Consider the following 18,096-nt stretch of genomic DNA (forward strand, 5'->3'; position numbering starts at 1 on the left):
TTAGATGTTAAACTGGAGAGATGATTAACGATTTTTTATGGCCGGAATTGGACGGTATTGATCTGGACAACGTTTATTTTCAACGAGAAGGCGCTACGTGCCACACAAGTAACGAAACCATTGATATTTTAAGGGAAAAGTTTCCGGACCGTGTTATCTCTCGAAGAGGTGTTCACAATTGGCCACCGAGATCTTGTGATTTAACACCTTGCGACTTTTTTCTTTAGGGCCACGTGAAAGAGAAGATCTACGCCAACAGCTCAGGGTCGATTCAAGACCTCAAAGATGGAATTCGTGAGGCTATCGAGGACATAGGGCAGCTACTTTGCAATTCGGTTATGGAAAATTTCATGAAAAGGATATTGTCTTGTAAGCGTCGTCGTGGAGGTCATTTGTCTGATGTTATTTTCCACTATTAACGGCATACCTTCCTCTTTGTAATGAAATAAACATCCAATCATTTGTATTAAAAATAGCATTTTTCTTTGAATATCAAATAACACCTCTTATTGGAAAACCCTTTATTTATACATCATAAAAACGGAATAACGTAACAATACTCTGTAAACTTTTCCAAGTAAAAATCAGTTTATTTACTGACTAATCAAGATTGAATCCTCTGTGTAATTTGTAAAGGGAAAGAAAATTGTTACTGTAGGGGTCCCACATAGCCAGCCCCGAGCCTTGACAAACATGTCAAATATTACTATGATTTGAAGTGCCCGCCAATATAATTTAACAGATTTTTTTTAACGTTCACCTCGCCCTAATATAAGCATATCTACTATATAAATCAGTTTGGTCTTTATTTTTTACAAAAGTACAAAAATTTCTTAATTCTACAACTACTTAGGTTCAAAACTACTTGAGTAGGCACATTCAATATTCTAAGTACTAATTTTACGAAACAAATGCAGCTACATGCACTTGATTTCGAGCCGAAAACACATTTCCGAATCCGTTGCATTCCAGCGCTCCACCTCTGCGATCGGTCTACTTGGTTTCAGGAATAACGTCAATTCATCATTGAGGGTTAGCGGGGAAAATTTATTCACAACCACGGCTTTTGTGGCACTGCGATAGCGTTCCATTAGCGGTGATTCATCGTCATTGCCAAAACTACGACCACGCTGATCGGGCCATTCATTTGTAGCGGCCACCTTTTGAGCCGCATCATCAATTATCCGATAGCTCGGCAATTTATACGGATTAAATCCAAGTTTCTTGCATATTTCACGCACGTCCTTCACATCTGGTGGATTGCTGCGCGGAAAACATTTGGTATGCCACACCCCATAGGTCTGTTCGATCACCTGACCATACTGAGGCAATTGCTTGTATTTGCTGAGAATGTGTGTTAGAAGGAGAGCGTGAAAGAGTTAGAAAGAAAGAGAGACAAAAAGAATCAGCTTCATCTCATGGAAAAGTCTATAAATCTACTTACATTTGTGGTGATTTTGTAAAACCTGTTTTTTCATTCACTATCTGCTGTGGAAATTCAAGACCAATACAATACTTCTCATCTTCGCCATTGGAACAGTCCGGTTCTTTGTCACAAACAAAATCGCGCGGCACACACTCTTTCGATGAGCTGTAAAATAAACATAGTTGAAGATTTTAATCCAGGGGTCATTAGCATAAGCAAGACTTTTCAGAACACTTGAAAACTAAAAAAAAAATTAAAGAACGAGTAACCGAGTAACCGAGTACAAATATTTAGTCTATTACGAAGTTCTTATTGCGTTGATTGGCATCAAAATTATGACCTAAGTCACGAGGTAAAGGCAGCTACCAGAAGAAAGATTTAAAAAAAGTAAGTCCGTACCAGCAATTGGGTTTCTCCAGCATTCTTACGTCTTCTGACCTCTCAAAAATTAGTGTGTGTCTTTTACTACATCTGGAAAACCGCTTTTATGAAATTTTCGAATTTATGACACATTGACGCATTATTAACTAAAAAAATATAATATTAAATGAACCTGGAACTCGTTCTACGTGTACAAACTAATCTAAATAGGCTAATAATTCTTTTTGGGAGTGGATTTTTTCCGTATTTATTTCCATATAAATACGAACCCAAAGCAATGGCCTGAGTTCTGACTATGTACAGGGTGTCCGGTAGTAGAATTAGGATTTTAAGGCTGAATTTAAAAATAAATACCATTAGTACACTTTTATTTTAATAACTATTACAAAGAAACAAATCAGCAAAATGATAGAAAAAGTTGTTTCTAATAGTGGTCGCCCTCGGCAGGCAGTGGCAATGCTCCGAGTAAATTTCTATCAAGAAAAATCTCCTCAAAAAACCGTTTGCCATTCGGAGACGGCTTAAAACTATAGGTCCCTCCATTTGTGGAACAACATCAAGAGGAGGAGGAGGAGACCAAAAATAGGACGAGGAGCTTGGCCAAACACCTAACAAAAGTGTACACGCCAATTATTTATTTTTGATTACAAAGAAGACAAGTGCGGATTTTATTGTTTTTAAATTATTTTCTCTATATGTTGGTCGTCGTGGAATCTGGCCTCCGTACTACTGCCACTCGCTAAAGAAGTGATTGTCGGGATACCTTTAACATCGCAAACGATAATTTCTTTTAGTGCTGAGAGGGTCGCTGAGTTCGTTTCATAGACTTTACATTAGAGGTAGCTCCACAGAAAAAAGTTCATAAGGGTAAAATCGGGCGACATGCGTGGCCAGGATATGTCACCGAAATAACTTATCAGTTTTTTTAAGAAAGAAATCACTCAGCATCACGTAGCATGGTCTCTCTGGCGATGTGCGTCGTTGTGTGCGGGGCCATTTTAATGAAACTACCGGAAGATAGTGTTATCTCTCATTGCAGACAGAAAAATATCGATTAACTTGCGCCGATAAGAGACACCGTCCACAGAAATTGCCTGCCCTTGACGATTTTCAAAAAATTATTCCATTGCTTGAAAATGCACACCAAAACGTCACTTTGGAGCTGTTAAATGGCCGTTAATGTTTTAATAGTGGGCTCTGTCCTTTAGGTATCCAATAACGACAAGTTTACTTTTTTACATTTCCATTTATATGAAAATGCGCTTCGTCGCTCCAAAAGATACTGTTTACCGCACGACCTCGCTCCAGCATAGCTTACACGATTTAATTTTTTTAAGGTGAACTCTAAGACCCCTCCTCATGCATACACAATAGTTTTTGGAAGTTCCCGGTCAATCGGTTTTTTGCGCATCAACTGACGCGGATTATCGTACAAACCTGTAGCGACGAGTTCAATATTTCCATTCATTTCTTGATGACCGGCTGGGCCCTAGCCATAAACTGTCTGCCACCGAACTTGTTGCCCGGGACCTTCGCATCCATGAACAAATCAAATCTTCACTTGGTGCATCACGTAAACGTAGAATATTGTAACGCGTACAAAATCTACGACGAGCTTTTGCACACGATTCAGTGGCGTTGAAATACGTTTCACTTGTCTCCTCGCCGCTCATATTCTCAGCAGTTAGGGATAGATTTTAAATTGAAAACCTAATTCTACCAAGGGACACCCTGCATATGTAGAACAACTTTTATTGGACTACTGGAAAGTATTGATATTTTTCACCCTTATTGTTTTCCTGTCTACCATTCATTTTACTCAAACGTACTAATTCTATTTAATTCTTCAATAAATCATTAACCCTCCGCTGGGCGTGAGTTTAACGTATTTCTATTATAACTAACGACTTGAGCTTCTAGATAGCTTCCAGATATAACCTTTTAAAAAGGATCCTTGAACGTGACGAAAAAAATATTTAAAAAGTTATACCTTCGGTTGGGCACCACGGGTCTGGCTGGAAGAGAGATTGCCGTCTTTGTCTACAAGGAAGCGAAAAACTTCGACGAAAAACTCGCTTCTATTGCATTGTATGCAAGAATCCAGTATGTCAAGAGCACTCAAAAATCTCTAAAATATGTTTTGCTTGCCTTTCACCGAATCCATAAATAAATATCATTTCATATTTAGCTCGGCCAAATACCCAAAATGGGTGTATGCGCGAATTATATATATATTAGGCCGAGTCGATTTGTGGGGAGGCAAAAAAATCGCCCATTGCTCTATGAAAATCATATTCTAGGGATCAAAATAAGAAACTTTGCCGAAGGAACCATACCTCTAAAACGAATTCTGATGTCCCCCAATTTGGTCTCAAATATGGACTGTACTATCCATTTAAATAAAAATTCCATGTATTTCTCTGAATTTTACGTTTTGAAAAAATGTCCTATAGCTCTTAAAAAATCACCCTTAATATAACTTTTTTATGTCACCTTTTCTATGTCACATCGATATCTCGACTTTCTCAACAATTCAGAATTCGTGAATCTACTGTTTGGCGGATTTACCTGCAGATGTGCTCATGGTGGACATTTAAACGATGTCATTTTTAATAACAAATATAAAAATAGTGAAACCAGATAGAATCTAAATTTTCACTTATTTTATTTTAAAATAACATATAGGCGCGTCTTTCGACAGACCCTCCTTTTTGTCTATAATGTAATAGCCTAGAAATTATATCAGAAGTTAAGTGCAACTAATACGGATTCACAACTAGTCTTAATTCGCATAATTTAAGCGTATTAAGGAAATTTTCGATGGCAACATTGCCGAAAAATGACAGTTAATATCTATGCCGAATAAAAAATAATGAAACTTTTAAAATGAAGCTCAAGAAACTCCGGTAAACCCGACTAACGCCACCTTCTGTCTAGGCTATAAGCTAAGTAAATGATATTTTCAAAGCGCAGAACGACAGGGCGTATGAGTTACTTTGTTTGAATATGAAACAAATACCTAAGCAACTTATTTCTACATTTGTTATAACTAGCAATCGGAAGTATACCCGCACAATCGATTCCATATGTGCGTAGATATACTGTCTTCTTTACTTACGTGCCACATTGAAAATGTTCATCAGTGCAATTACATAGCGCTGGACTTTCATCGCTTTTGTCCCAACAGTTTCGTACACCGTCGCATAATTTCTTTGGATCGGTGGCTCTGCAAATTGAAAATTGATTTTTATTCTGCTTTCTAAAGCAATTTGCGAAATTAATAAACTGAAATCTCTATTTCTTACTTACTGCAGATATGTGTAGCAAGAGCAGAGTGTAGGCTCGTCGGTCATGTCATCGCAGTCGGCTATATGATCGCAAAATTTCGTCTTTGGTACGCATTTATAGGTAGAACGGCATTTCAACTCTGACGCCTGGCAAACTGCATACAAATAAAAATTTATTAAAATACCACATTTAGAGATAAATTGAACTCGAGAAATATTTGGGTTCGTGATAAACTATTAAAACACCTAAAAAATTAAAAAAAGCGCAACTATGGACTTAATTCGTAGTTTCAATTCTAATATTGCTATTAAGTTAAGTTATATTATTATAGTTATTGTAGTACGAGCTCACTGCTCTATTTTCGCCCTTGCCATTTTAGTGCCACTCATATCATCTTCTATTTCCAGCTTAACCAAAGATGAGCTTCCACTGGCTCAAATGCCAATTTGGCTGTATTTTAATAGGTAATAGTAGATTTCACTAATGACTAAAATATATTAACTTAATAAGTGGACTCTCATCTTCGGAAATCCAACTGGTAGGTATTACTTGGATACTCAAACATATTCAACTTATAAAAATTGGAATTACCAGGTGTATACCTATGGAATCGAAATTCAAAATTATTAAAGTTTCGCTACGAAAGCTTTTCGATTCGAAGGCGATTTCTATTTCTTTCTTTTTGTTTAAACGCAGGAGTCGCCTTTTTAAATATTCTCTATATCTGCGGCATTTACACTCCGATCATAAAGTAGAATATATCGATGCAATAAAATTAAGGCTGACAACGCTGCTATGGTTAATTCCAGAGTAAAGCCCCTAATCAGGATACAAACAAGTGTGTGCTTGGGTATCACAGGTGCTATGAACCATTCTGAACTTGCAACTTCTAGATCTCAAATTCGAAAGAAAGGCCTTACAGGCTCAAGTTAAACGGAAATCTATGCCATCTTGAATGTATCATACTGGCCAATTGAGAAAAAGGGGCGGGATAATAGGATTGGAATTTTTAGTGACAGTCAAGCTCCACTAAGAGCCCTTGATAACCCACGCTGCTCAAAAGACCACAAAGTTTGTCTTATTTGGGTGCCTGGGCATTGTGGTATTGCGAGGAACCAGTTGGCTGACAAACTGGCTAATGGAGGCGCTGTAAGCATATCACTGGGCTTTGAACCCTTTCTAGTTGTCAATTCCACTATGGATTAACGTCCTCATGAGTTCTACCCATAGAAGGCTTTGGTCTGAGTTGGACCTTAGCAGAGTAGTCAAGAGCTTTGTGAGAGAACCAAACAGGAAATAAGCGATATTTCTCTTGAAACTTAGTAGGAAAGATCTAAGAGTGCAATCACAAGGGTACAATGCCTTTGGTCAGCATATGGCTACCATGGCTACCCAATATGCCTATTCTGTCTTGTGAATTTGGAAACTGCAGAACATTTTCTCTGTAGCTGGCTGGCGTTTTCTAGAATCAGACTTAGGCTGTTGGGTTGTGATTTACTGAGCATAGATAAGGCTTATACTCTTCCTCTTCCGGATCTCTTAAGATTCATCAATGAATCCAAACAAATTGCGGAAGAGTTACCTCAATACAAATTCTTCCCTCTTACCATCCATATTGCAATCTATCCGGGTGTAGTACAATGGTCTTCCTAAATGAGCTCTTGGATTTGTTCAAACCGTCACAAATCTAATCTAATCCACCCCACTGTAGTACTTCCTTTTCACATCACAGTTCTTATCACCCTAGGTAACGAAAACTAAGGCTTGTCCGTTGCCTGTGTAATTTACGGATATTTGAATTAAGGCTTTTGAAAATTACTAACTTTCCACAGTTATTGCTACGTTATCGCTTTATTGAAAAGACGTTTCGAACAACACTAATTTTCACCTCGCCGGCTATATCAATAAACAAAATTGTTGCATCTGGGCATTAAAAATCCTGAACGTTCTTGTCGAGTAACAAGAGCAGCCGCTAAATATAACAATATGGATTTTGGATGTCTTTTAATCCTCCTCTTTCCATTGTCAGTTGATCGCCTAGAATCGTTTAGAATTGATCTAATGCAGATAAACTAGAAATGATGTAGATCATTAAGGCGAGCCATTTGTAGGATAGAGCAGGAAAAAGTAAGCAAGATCTTAAAAGATTGAACGAACCTACTATGCCAGCCAGCCGAGGAAGAGGGCAAATATATGAACGACGACGATTAAGAATAGCGGACGGAAAAACTCTATATGCTGATAAGCAAATTTCGGCAAGCGGCCAATATCCAAGTCTGTTGGCTGCTCAGGCGTAGTTAAAGTGGGAGCCAAGATGTTTGAAACCTAACCTAGCAGCAAAGCTAGTGATGAGGTGAGGCCAACTCATTATCGTCCAGATAGCTGCCGCAAAAGGAGTTCGTTGTTATGTTCAAGCCCACCGCATAATTCACATTGAAAGGAAATGATCGACTATGACCTGCTCCCATCGAGCCAAACACTCAATTCGGATCTGCATATACTGTCAACAGTTGACAGTGACCAGAATTGGCGAATAGGACAATTGTTGTGCTCCATAAAGGCAACAGAAATTGTGAAAGTTTGGATACGAGGTTGCATCTCGCACAAAGAGAGACTTGGAATAATAAAATTGGCTTCAATACTAAAACTAAGGTCGAATAACCTTAACTAAATAAGTAAATAATTGGAGCGTACACTTTTATTAGGTGTTTGGCCGAGCTGCTCCTCCTTGTTGTTGTTCCACACTTGGAGTTACCTACAGTTTTATGCTTTTCCTTGGCAGAAATTCAATCGAAGGTTTACAATTGCCTGCCGAGGGGCGATAGATAGATATAACTTTTTCTTAATTTTGGTGTTCTACGGAGTTGCGAACCAACGTACTCCGAATTCCGAATGTTAGTCACGCACCAACTCATTCGGCTACGGCGGCCATCTTATAACCTTAGCTAGGTACCTTAAATAGCATTGTCAAACTAAAGCGAAAAAACGCTCCGGACTATTTACTTGGCCAATATAAATTTTGCACACCTTTCTGTCGCCCGATGCACATCTGTTTCTCTTCATCAGCACCGTCATGACAATCGCTCAATCCATTACAAATTTGTTCTTCCTCCAAGCACTCCCCAAGCATACAACGAAGAGTACTGCAAACTGGTGGCGCGTAAGAATACTCACATTTCGGTTGATCTGAAAGCCAGATAAAAGACAAATAACGATAATTTCATTTCTCTCTTTTATATGTATAAACGATTTACCTATCAAACTCTGTATCGCTCCATAAACCTTTTCGAGAGTGCGCAATGCAAATGAATCCTTAAAACTATAACAATTCGTATTATTATAGTCGAATAAAGCTATTGGATACCAGCCGGTATCCGTTTGCTTGCAAGCTAAAATACCCTGATCAACAGGCTCGAATGTCGTGCGGCTGATGTTTTTCTTGCCAAACTGTGTGCAAGTAGTAAAACGGGACATCGACGAGCCCAAAGTGTCGCTAGTTTCTTCGAAAGCTTCTTTTAACATGATTTCTTCCGACAAACTAGAAAAATCCTCTTCGCTAACATCCAACACATTGAGAAGCTTCGTAGGCGGCTTGCGCTCCACTAGACGATAACAGGACATATCGGAGGCTTTACAGAGTTCATCATTTTGTTCCTCAATGGCAGACACCGCTTTGATGCGACCACTGTGATCATCGTGTAGAATAGCAATGCATTGAGGATACTGAGCAGTTGTGTGGTTAGAGCTGTAACGAAAAAACTTGAATAACTGCCTATATGTAATTAGCTTTCGAGTCATGATTGGCTGCTTACAAGTCTGGAAAAAACGTAGGCAGCACGTGATATGTAAAGTGCACAGGCTTCTCCAAGTGGTACAGTAGCACGTTGCTCTTAGGAACTTGCTCAAAATTGTCAACACGTCGTATTTGTTCGTGCACGCTCTTATGGCGAAGGTGTTTCGTCTTACCTCCACCCAGAAGTACAGCGATGTAATGAGTATTGAATCTAAGAGGAGATCGAATATTACATCAATTAATTTTAAAAACGAATTCACGCTCACCTAACGCCGTAGTGGCACGTATCGTGTACCAGCACCCAATGCTTATCAACCAATGCACCGACACACCACAACCTACCATCAACGTAAACATCAACTACCCACGGCCAATGCAAATCTTCTATGGCTTCATGCAATTTGTTATCTATCAGCAATGACATATTTTTCCGGTTCTCAATTATTCCATCCAACTTATGCAGCAGCTCATCTTTCTTTTTCCACAAAACCGTCGTCGATGGCGGTGTTGCGAATACATTCGGCTTTCCATGTGTCTCCAGAGCTGGTTGCAATACGGATGACGGCACCGCTTCTGGCGGCCTTAACTCGCCAGCACTTACAGTCTTAATGGGTTCTACATTATTCGATTTAGCCTCACACTCTACAAAAATACCCAAACATTCATCGTTGATATGTTCTACGTATTGTATGCGGGCTTTGAATGCGAGCTCATCTACGCGAAAATGACGCTCGACGCTGGATAATGCGGAAAGCTGTGAATGTAGCTTCTTTTTGTAAATGTCTGGGTGAATAGGTACTATGATGTTGTGTGTTATGGGGTGAGTGGTATTATAGAATTTTAAGCTTTTGAAGCCAAGCTGGGTGCATACGTTGCTTGCCGTTTCAGCAATTTGCTTGGATAAGGGCATCTCGTGAGAACACACAACACTCCATTTGCCATTACTATTTCGTGAAAATATGCCTGCACTATTCAAAACAGGTCGCCTATCGACATCCAAAACAATTTCCCGGCCATTAGTTAAGGCGACTTTGAGGAGATAAAGGTATCCGATTAAGCGGCATTCACCATAACTAATTCAAAATAATTCCATACTTACAGCAGTCTCTTTCATCCTCATGAAAATCACACTCAACAATACCATCACAACGTTTCTGCATTGGTACGCACATTTGCGAGAGTGGACAGAGGAATTCATCAGCGGTACAGTTACCTAAACGTTAAATGATATTTATGTATGATGAAATATATTATATATGATATATATACATACCACAGTTCTCTTCATCGGTTAAATCTTCACAATCAGTTTTGCCATCACAAATTAATATACTGAGTGATCCTTTCAAAAAGTCGCGACAGCTGCAATCGTCCTCGTCCGTACCGTCCTCGCAATCCATAACACGATCGCAACGATTTTTCAGCTCGACTATTTGTGATATTCTGGAATATGAACCGCGAAAATGTGCAGGTAAGATTTTTTTTCTCGCACTCAATATACACGAATTCCAAGCATAAATAAATGAATGATTGAGAAGAAATACCTCGCCGAACATAAATCACACTTTATAAATATTTCGTCAAGCCCGGAGAATCTTGGCCGATCTCAACACCCCATGAAGCAAGCCTTGAACTGTCCGAAAGATTCTTTCGAAGATTTTTTCCCTTTACGTGCTTAGCGAATATCATAAGATGGAACTGTAAAATGTTTTGGGTATACCTGTAGTGCTGCAAATAAATATCTAGCGGAACCGCATACTAGGCCATGCCGTTCAAATGGATACAAACGCTCCAGCCCTGAGAAAGAGTAAGACCTCTTCCGAGTTGAAGTGATCAAGTGAAAAAGGTATTGGTTTTTTTTGATGTTTCTAATTGGCGCCAACTTCCATGATGTATTGTGCGATTCAAGGCGAAGCTTATTTTGAGGTGCAGAAGAGTGCAAAAGAGTCAAACTGCAAGAGAGCCAAACTATTGAGAGTAAAATTTCGATGTACTCTAATACTTCGTTTCATTGGGTACCATCAGTGACAAAGTAGATATTATCAGTCATAAAGTACATGAGGATAAAAGTTTCGCTAACGAAAACAAAAACATTAAATAAATATTCGGCGGTCGTAGGCGAGTTGGTTGGCGCGTGACTACCATTCGGAAGTGCGTATGATCGAGTCCCGTGAATGAAACAGCAAAATGATAGAAACATTTTTTTTAACAGTGTTCGCCCCTCGGTAGGCAATGGCAAAGCTCAGAGTGTATTTCTGCCACGAAAAAAGCTGCTCTTAAAGAACTACTTGCGGCATAAAACTATAGGTGCTTCACATTTAATAGCGCACTAACCGCCTATACAACAGAGCTCTACTAGGCGCATCATTCGTGTCTTCTCCTTCGTGTAACTCGCACCAATTAGAATTACATTAAGTTGAATTTCTCAGTCACATAATCCTTTCAATGCAGCTGATGTCCTCCTTTATTCCACCACGAACAGTAGAGGAATCAAACCCTAAAAAGCCACGACAAACTCGATCTACCTTCTAGATTTTATTGACCGCTGTGCCAAACATTAAACAAAGTATTATGCGAGGACATCAAGACATACGCCACAAATAGAAGAAGGAGCTCGGCCGACCACCCAAAAAGGGCGTAAGCGCCAGTTATATATAATATGTTTATGGGTAGGTAGGAAGGTGAAATAGTTGTAGTACCAGTCTAGCCCTGCTCAAGTAGCACTAAAGCGCCGTTTTGATACCGTTATGAGACCTCCAACAGGCAGATATCTACAGCCAGCTAGAGCTGTTGATATAATGGAGGAAATTGATTAGATTTAGGTTTGCGCACTGCCCCAGGCTGTCGAAGAAAGGAGCACCCAGTGACCTTAGTCGACTAGTTGCCAAACCCGGAAATTTATAGAGAAAGTGCTCTACAGTCTCCTTCTCTAAAAGATCCCCACAGCTTCTGCAATGGGGGTTAAATGGTAACCTTAGCTTTTCCGCGTGTGTGCCGATCGTCCAGTGACCGGTAAACACAGCTACGAGTTTGGAAATTAAATGGCGAGGAATCCATAGGACTTTCTGAGTCCTCCTTCTATTATACTGCGACCAAAGGATTTTCGAAATAGCACATAAAGAAATAGAGCTTTATCTTTTCTGAGCTTTTCTGAGAAATAACTTTAACAACTGTCAGGAGGATGCCGATGACCGGGTAGGAGGTCTCTGAGGCCAATTCAGTCTCCTTCCTGGCGAGCTCATCAGCAATTTCATATCCCTCTATGTTCCTATGTCCTAGAACCCAGATCAGAGAAATGTTACCTGCACATCCAAAAGATTTGATCTCCTCCTTACAGGAGTTTACTAATTTCGTTCCGCACCATGGTGTCGTCAGAGTCTTAATCGCGGCTTGAGTATCGGAGAAAATGTTAATGTCTCCCTCGCCCCCGCGTTCCCTAAGCGTTTTGCATGCCTGCAGGATCGCAAAGACTTCTGCGTGAAAAACACTAGCAGTATTCGGCAGTTTAAAGGAGACAGATAAATTGACTGATTTAGAGAAAACCCCTGCCCCGACTCCAGATTCCATCTTGGAACCGTCAATGAAGACACAGGTGCAAGCTTCGGTGCAGATTTTCCCCTCGATCCAATCCTGCCTATTTGGAAAGATTGCCCTAGCACGACCCTTCAACTCTAGTTTGCGGATAGAGATCTGTTCGAAGTTCGGAGAAATACGATGTTAACTGCCCGAAAATGCTACCATGTCCCTTGAAAGATTGCCTCTAGAGGCCAATCTCCTTTAACCTGATTGCACTTTGAGCTGCGATGGAAATGTCGGAAAAGTCGATGCAAAAGGACATTCAGGGCAGCACTGGGGCCAGTTTTACATGATCCGGTGATGTCAATGCATGCATTCCTTTGCACCCTTCCCAGTTTAGTGCTATTATAGCCCTTCCGAAGAGCTTCCCACCGAACTAGGCATCCATACGTTAAAATTGGCAAAGCCACTGCGTTGTACATCCACAGCACGACCTGAGGCTTAAGTCCCCATTATTTACCGAACATAGATTTGCAGGATTAGAACTCTATACGGGCCTTTTTTACCTGATTTTCAATGTGTAGCTTCCAATGGAGTTTGAAGTCAAGTATCACTCCAAGATACCTACTTCCAATAAGAGCGGGAGAACGTAGTCGTTTAATTTGGGAAGACGAAAGGGTGGAGGTTTATAAAGGAGGTTTCTGGTAAATAGCACCAGCTCCGTTTTGTCAGAGTTGACTCGGAGGCCGCAAGTGGCAGCCCAGCGACTGAGTACAGCCAGTGACCTTTCCAAAATCTCAGGCATAACTGAAGGAAATGGTCCCGATACCATCAGGACCAATTCATCGGCGGATGATACTACCTTAACTGCACCCTTGTTTAGCATTATCAGAACTTCGTCAATAGCAACTAGCCAAAGTAGGGACGAAAGGACATCACCCTGCGGCGTCCCCCTGTGAACGAATCTAGTGAATTTAACCCCTCTTGCGGCCCTGCAGCCAAGCAGGGACGAGATCCAGAGACGATAGGTCTTTCCATCTATAGTCTATCTAACGCAGTGACAATTGACTCCGCCCTGATGTTATTAAAAGTATCTTCCATATTTATGAAGGCCGCAAAGTGAATTGTTTGCCTTCCAAAGATTTTTCCACAGTTCCTACGACTTCGTGTAAGGCTGCTTCCGTGGAATTCCCGTTCAGGGAAGCATGTTGCGCTGTTGAGATAATTTGGATTCGTTGTGCTCTCGGATATGATAATCAACCAATCTTTCAAACACTTTTAGGATAAATAAGGTAAGTCTTATAGGTAAAAATTAAAAAGTACAAAAAACCTTCACACTTTTACAGTTTAGCATATCAGGCCTGAGCAGTCGGAATTGAAGAAGTCGTATTTCGGATATTATTGACCTTTCCGAGATTGAATTCCAATGAAAAAAGAGAATCACAAAAGAATATGCTCAGAACTCTGTTTTCCATAAGGAAGTTCTGAAAAGTTATTTTGGATCTTTAAAGGAACTTTTGAGGTTGCTAACGATTAAGTTTACATTAAAACGATTAGTTTTTCTCACCTTTGACATACAAATTTTCCTGGTATGCTTGAGTTAGTAAAATTTTTTGTATTTGTATCAGTTGACGTTTCCTGATCCGGGCTTGCATTTTGTTTCGTCGTGGAAGAAAGCATAGAATCAATTGCAGTTGTTGTAACCAAGTTTTCTACATCAAAAGGTGTCAGTGATACTGTTGTCATTTCGTTTGAAGACGAGGTTTCAGTTGTAGTTCTCATCGAGTTTATTTCCGTTGTTCTCATTCGCTTGGTACTCATTTCTGTACTTACCACCGTACTGGTTTTACCAGCTTCTGTCGTAGTAAACCTATTTTTACTAGTTTTGTTTCTTTCTTCCTCATCCTCATTTTCAATATGAACATTTCGAGCTGTATCCTCTGCCCTGCATGGTGGTGATGTCATCACATTCTCAGGATAATAATCACTCTCTGTTGTTGTCGATAGGACGTTCGTACCAGAAACCATATCTGGTGCAAAATTGTAAGTGCAACCAACTTCATCTTCACCTCCTAAGCAATCAACGACACGATTGCAACGTAGTTTCTTTGATATACAACGTTTTCCACCCCAGACACAAGTGTAGCCAGGGCACATTGAACGTGGTTGTATTTTCGAGGGGAATTTCACCGCTAATGCAATCCAGTCCAAGTAAAGCGCTACTCGAGAGTAAGCACCAACCTCTCCGGGACGCGCACAACCATTACCATGACTAACAACTCCAGCTAAGTACCATTCCTCAGTATTGTTGACACTACGACAGAATAGAGGGCCTCCAGAATCACCCTGGCAAGCATCACGTCCACCATCCACATCACCAGCACAAACATTCTCGGAATATTTATCCTCTAACTCGGTACACTGCTTTCGTATTGGCACCATCACCTCGCGTAATTGATCACCTGTATTGGTATTAATTAATCCAATTCGCAAATAATTTATTACCATCGGTAATGTTTACTTACTCCCAGGTCCTTTCTCACGCATCGCACCCCAACCCACAACCGTGCATAAAGTGTTCTCTTCCGGCCCCCAAATCCAATCTTCTCCGGCCGTCGTTCGTCCAATATCTGGCATACATATCGGTTTCACCCACCGATTAAACATAAGCGGCTCCCTCATACGTAACATCGCTAGATCGTTGCGCATACTACGCCTCTCATACGCTTGGTGTACAACCACATGGGACACTGCACGAATTTGTGTAGTACTCGAAAAGCTCAATCGACGAATCATGCCAGCGTGAATTTCGTAATAATAGTTATGGTAATTTAAGACGCAGTGGGCAGCGCTGATAATCTAATAAAGTATAACGTTAAAAAAATGACACACAACAAAGATTAGGCTGATTTAATTTTAACATAGAATGACGAATAGCTTAGAGAAAATTATTAGGTGCTACAAAAAATTCCAGAACTTTAAGCATTGTAAAGTGATGGAACCACCACTTTGATGTTGCATTCAATGCTGTATTCTGTCCATAAACAGCAGAATATGTTTTTAGCAACCTTCTCAGACATTTTAACTTGGTCGTAGTGGAACTGAAGAGTTTATCGAGTTTTCTGTTTTTTGATCTCTATTTAAGAACGCCGTAACACCCAACAGTGTTGTTTGTTTGAAGTGTTGCTCACTAAAGACATCTAGGTAAAAACGCCGAGAACTTTTTACTTCACCTAGTACTACTCGGGCATGTTTTAAGTTATTTAAAGAGGAAGTCAAAAACCAATTTGTGCTTTAAAGCTTTGATGTCAGAGTTTTCAACTTGCAAAAAAAGTAACAGAAAAAACATCAAGCGAGCCGTATGCGTTTACCATCCTTCTTGTAATTTAAAGGTATTCCCAGTTTAAACATTAGTATCAAAAAGTATGCTCGAAGTCAACTGATTTAAAAAAATTTGAGTGCGGATTGATTTCCTAAGAGGCGAGGTTGGCATTCAGAGCGGAATAATTACTGAAGGGCGATAGAGACGAGCCATTCTGATTAATCGTTCAGTAGAAAAGGCTTTGCCTTCCTTATTGCATCCTTACCCGTCACAATCGACTACGTTTTCTTATGCATCGCTTAGGCTTATCCACTGAGTCATATTGGTAACTTTGTCTTGACGGTGATGAAACCTCTGAGCATACCGTTTTTATACTAATGTTGGTTGGTTGGTTGGTTTAAATGGTGATTTGCCAGGAAACCAGTTAACGCTTCCGCATCATTTTGTTGTCACATCCTCGCTACCAACAAGTTATACGGCTATTTCTTCACGTATAAGTATATCCAGTCAGTGCGATTGAAAAACCTCATAAGGTTGTTTACGCCACTGCCAGCCAAATGTTCGATGCTTTCAAAAAGCGGCAAGGATTGACATCCCCGCCTTCCTGAGGCCAGGGCATTCACAGACCAAGTGGAAGATATTTTCCTGTTGCTGCGGTTGATTACAACTATGGGAGTATATATCGTAAGGGATACCCATTTTGGGTGCCTATAGACCTAAAGCCAATTACCACTGCCATAAGTCTGCAGGCGTCTCTTCATTTCACATTTGTCAATGCTGTCAATTGTTTGTGGTTATAGAGGAGGCAAACTTTGCATGTTCTGCTAACTTTGCATGTTGTCTGGTCTCTCCATCTACAAACCGGGATTCGTAGAGATTTTGTGGAGATTGCATTCTCGATTGCACCTAGTGATGTTATTCATGGCAGATTCCTCTCTTGCTAGTGCTCCCGCTTTTTCGATCTCTCACTGTTCCGTTGCCCCGAGATCCAGATCAAGATTGGTTTACGCTCAAGGGGCTATGGCAATTTCTGCTTTGTTCCACCAGTTTAGAGGTTTTTGTAGCCGAATCCAATGCCTGGATTGCAGCTTGACTACCCGAAAGAATTTCGATATTGCCCTTAAAAGAGAGGTCTGTGGTTAGTAGCCTACAAGCTTCCCGTATTGCCAATACTTCCACCTGGACGACACTGCAAGTATTAGAAAGACGCACAGATTACACAGATTCTAAGTCTATGAAAATATATACCAGCTCTGACACCACAGTCAATTTTTGAACCGTTCGTGTAGGCTGTAGTGTCGAAGTTGTTTAGTAAAAACCATTACTCGATTCCTCCTGAGATGGAAAGCGAGGTGCAAAATTTTATTGAAAATCACATACGTTTACGTCATACGTTTTTTCCTTCCAACCATTTAACCTAAATGGAGATCTACCGGGATAATATGTGTCAGTGCCCTGAAAGCCTTACTAGAGCAAGATCTAATTGCACCGACCATTATCTGTTGGTGGTGGCAACATAGAGCAAACGACCTCCGCGTTGGAGAGACTAAGTAGTGGAATTAAAACTAAAAAAAGTATTTTTTCTTGATTTCGCAACGCGATTTGGTAAATTATCAAATGATAGAAAAAGTTATTTCTAACATCGGTCGTCTCGCGGCAGACAAAATCAAAAAGCTACTGCTGATAAACCCATCTCGCGTTCGAAAGTATTATAAAGTAGTAGATCCCTCCATTTGTTTTACATTCAGCTAAAAAAGCCTAGCAAAGAATATACACACCAGCACATACACTCACTTACCCATCTTTCCGAATATATTGTTCCAGCACAGTGAAATTTGCCATCTCTATACACTGCAACCACAAAAGGCCATTGCATTGGTGTGCTGAATCTTCCGCCTACAATACGCCCATTAGAAGCTTCCAACTGTTGTGGGTTCTTAACTTTTCGCCTATCAGACAATAAATTTCTCTTCGATCGTTTCCGACGGAAAGGTGTCTTAATTTTCTTCTTAACCGAACCACATTTAGTTTGCGAGCAAGTAACATAAGCAGCTTTGTCTATCAGCTTGTCGTGTGCATCTTGCTGCTGACATGACGAGGGAAAATGTACCTGTCCTATCAGGGTTGGTTCGATAAATGGGCGATGTAGTACGATCTCACGGAATGTCACATTTGCCTTGGCGTTGTGGTCAGCTTCATTAGCACAAGCTGCTTGGGCCCACTTTTGAGCATTGTTACACACGGGAAACCATTCTCCACGATAATTGTGAAACAGGAAACCACTTGAACTGGAAACAGTATGCGACTAGAGGACAATTTTAAAGTGTTCCATAAGTATAAGAATCGCACATTTTTGCATGCCCTTTTAAC

The 18,096-nt window shown here is 40.3% G+C and overlaps 1 protein-coding gene across 4 annotated transcripts in view; it reads right to left on the reverse strand.

The window, feature by feature from the left end:
* Positions 1–789: 789 nt before the first annotated feature.
* Positions 790–18,096, reverse strand: part of LOC128861281 (serine protease nudel) — a 33,941-nt gene continuing 16,634 nt past the window's right edge. For all 4 annotated transcript variants that reach the window (XM_054099300.1, XM_054099298.1, XM_054099296.1 and 1 more), the window contains exons 7-19: positions 17,525–18,031; positions 14,930–15,263; positions 13,972–14,866; positions 10,162–10,331; positions 9,988–10,101; positions 9,155–9,917; positions 8,908–9,099; positions 8,350–8,840; positions 8,123–8,281; positions 5,117–5,249; positions 4,926–5,033; positions 1,445–1,591; positions 790–1,344 (exon numbers count right to left, since the gene is read on the reverse strand). In XM_054099300.1, coding sequence (XP_053955275.1) covers positions 918–1,344; positions 1,445–1,591; positions 4,926–5,033; positions 5,117–5,249; positions 8,123–8,281; positions 8,350–8,840; positions 8,908–9,099; positions 9,155–9,917; positions 9,988–10,101; positions 10,162–10,331; positions 13,972–14,866; positions 14,930–15,263; positions 17,525–18,031 — 4,440 coding nt within the window. In that variant the 3' untranslated portion in view covers positions 790–917. The remainder of the gene's footprint in view (positions 1,345–1,444; positions 1,592–4,925; positions 5,034–5,116; positions 5,250–8,122; positions 8,282–8,349; positions 8,841–8,907; positions 9,100–9,154; positions 9,918–9,987; positions 10,102–10,161; positions 10,332–13,971; positions 14,867–14,929; positions 15,264–17,524; positions 18,032–18,096) is intronic.

The sequence above is a fragment of the Anastrepha ludens genome, chromosome 4 (assembly GCF_028408465.1).
Source record: "Anastrepha ludens isolate Willacy chromosome 4, idAnaLude1.1, whole genome shotgun sequence".
Taxonomy (NCBI): domain Eukaryota; kingdom Metazoa; phylum Arthropoda; class Insecta; order Diptera; family Tephritidae; genus Anastrepha; species Anastrepha ludens.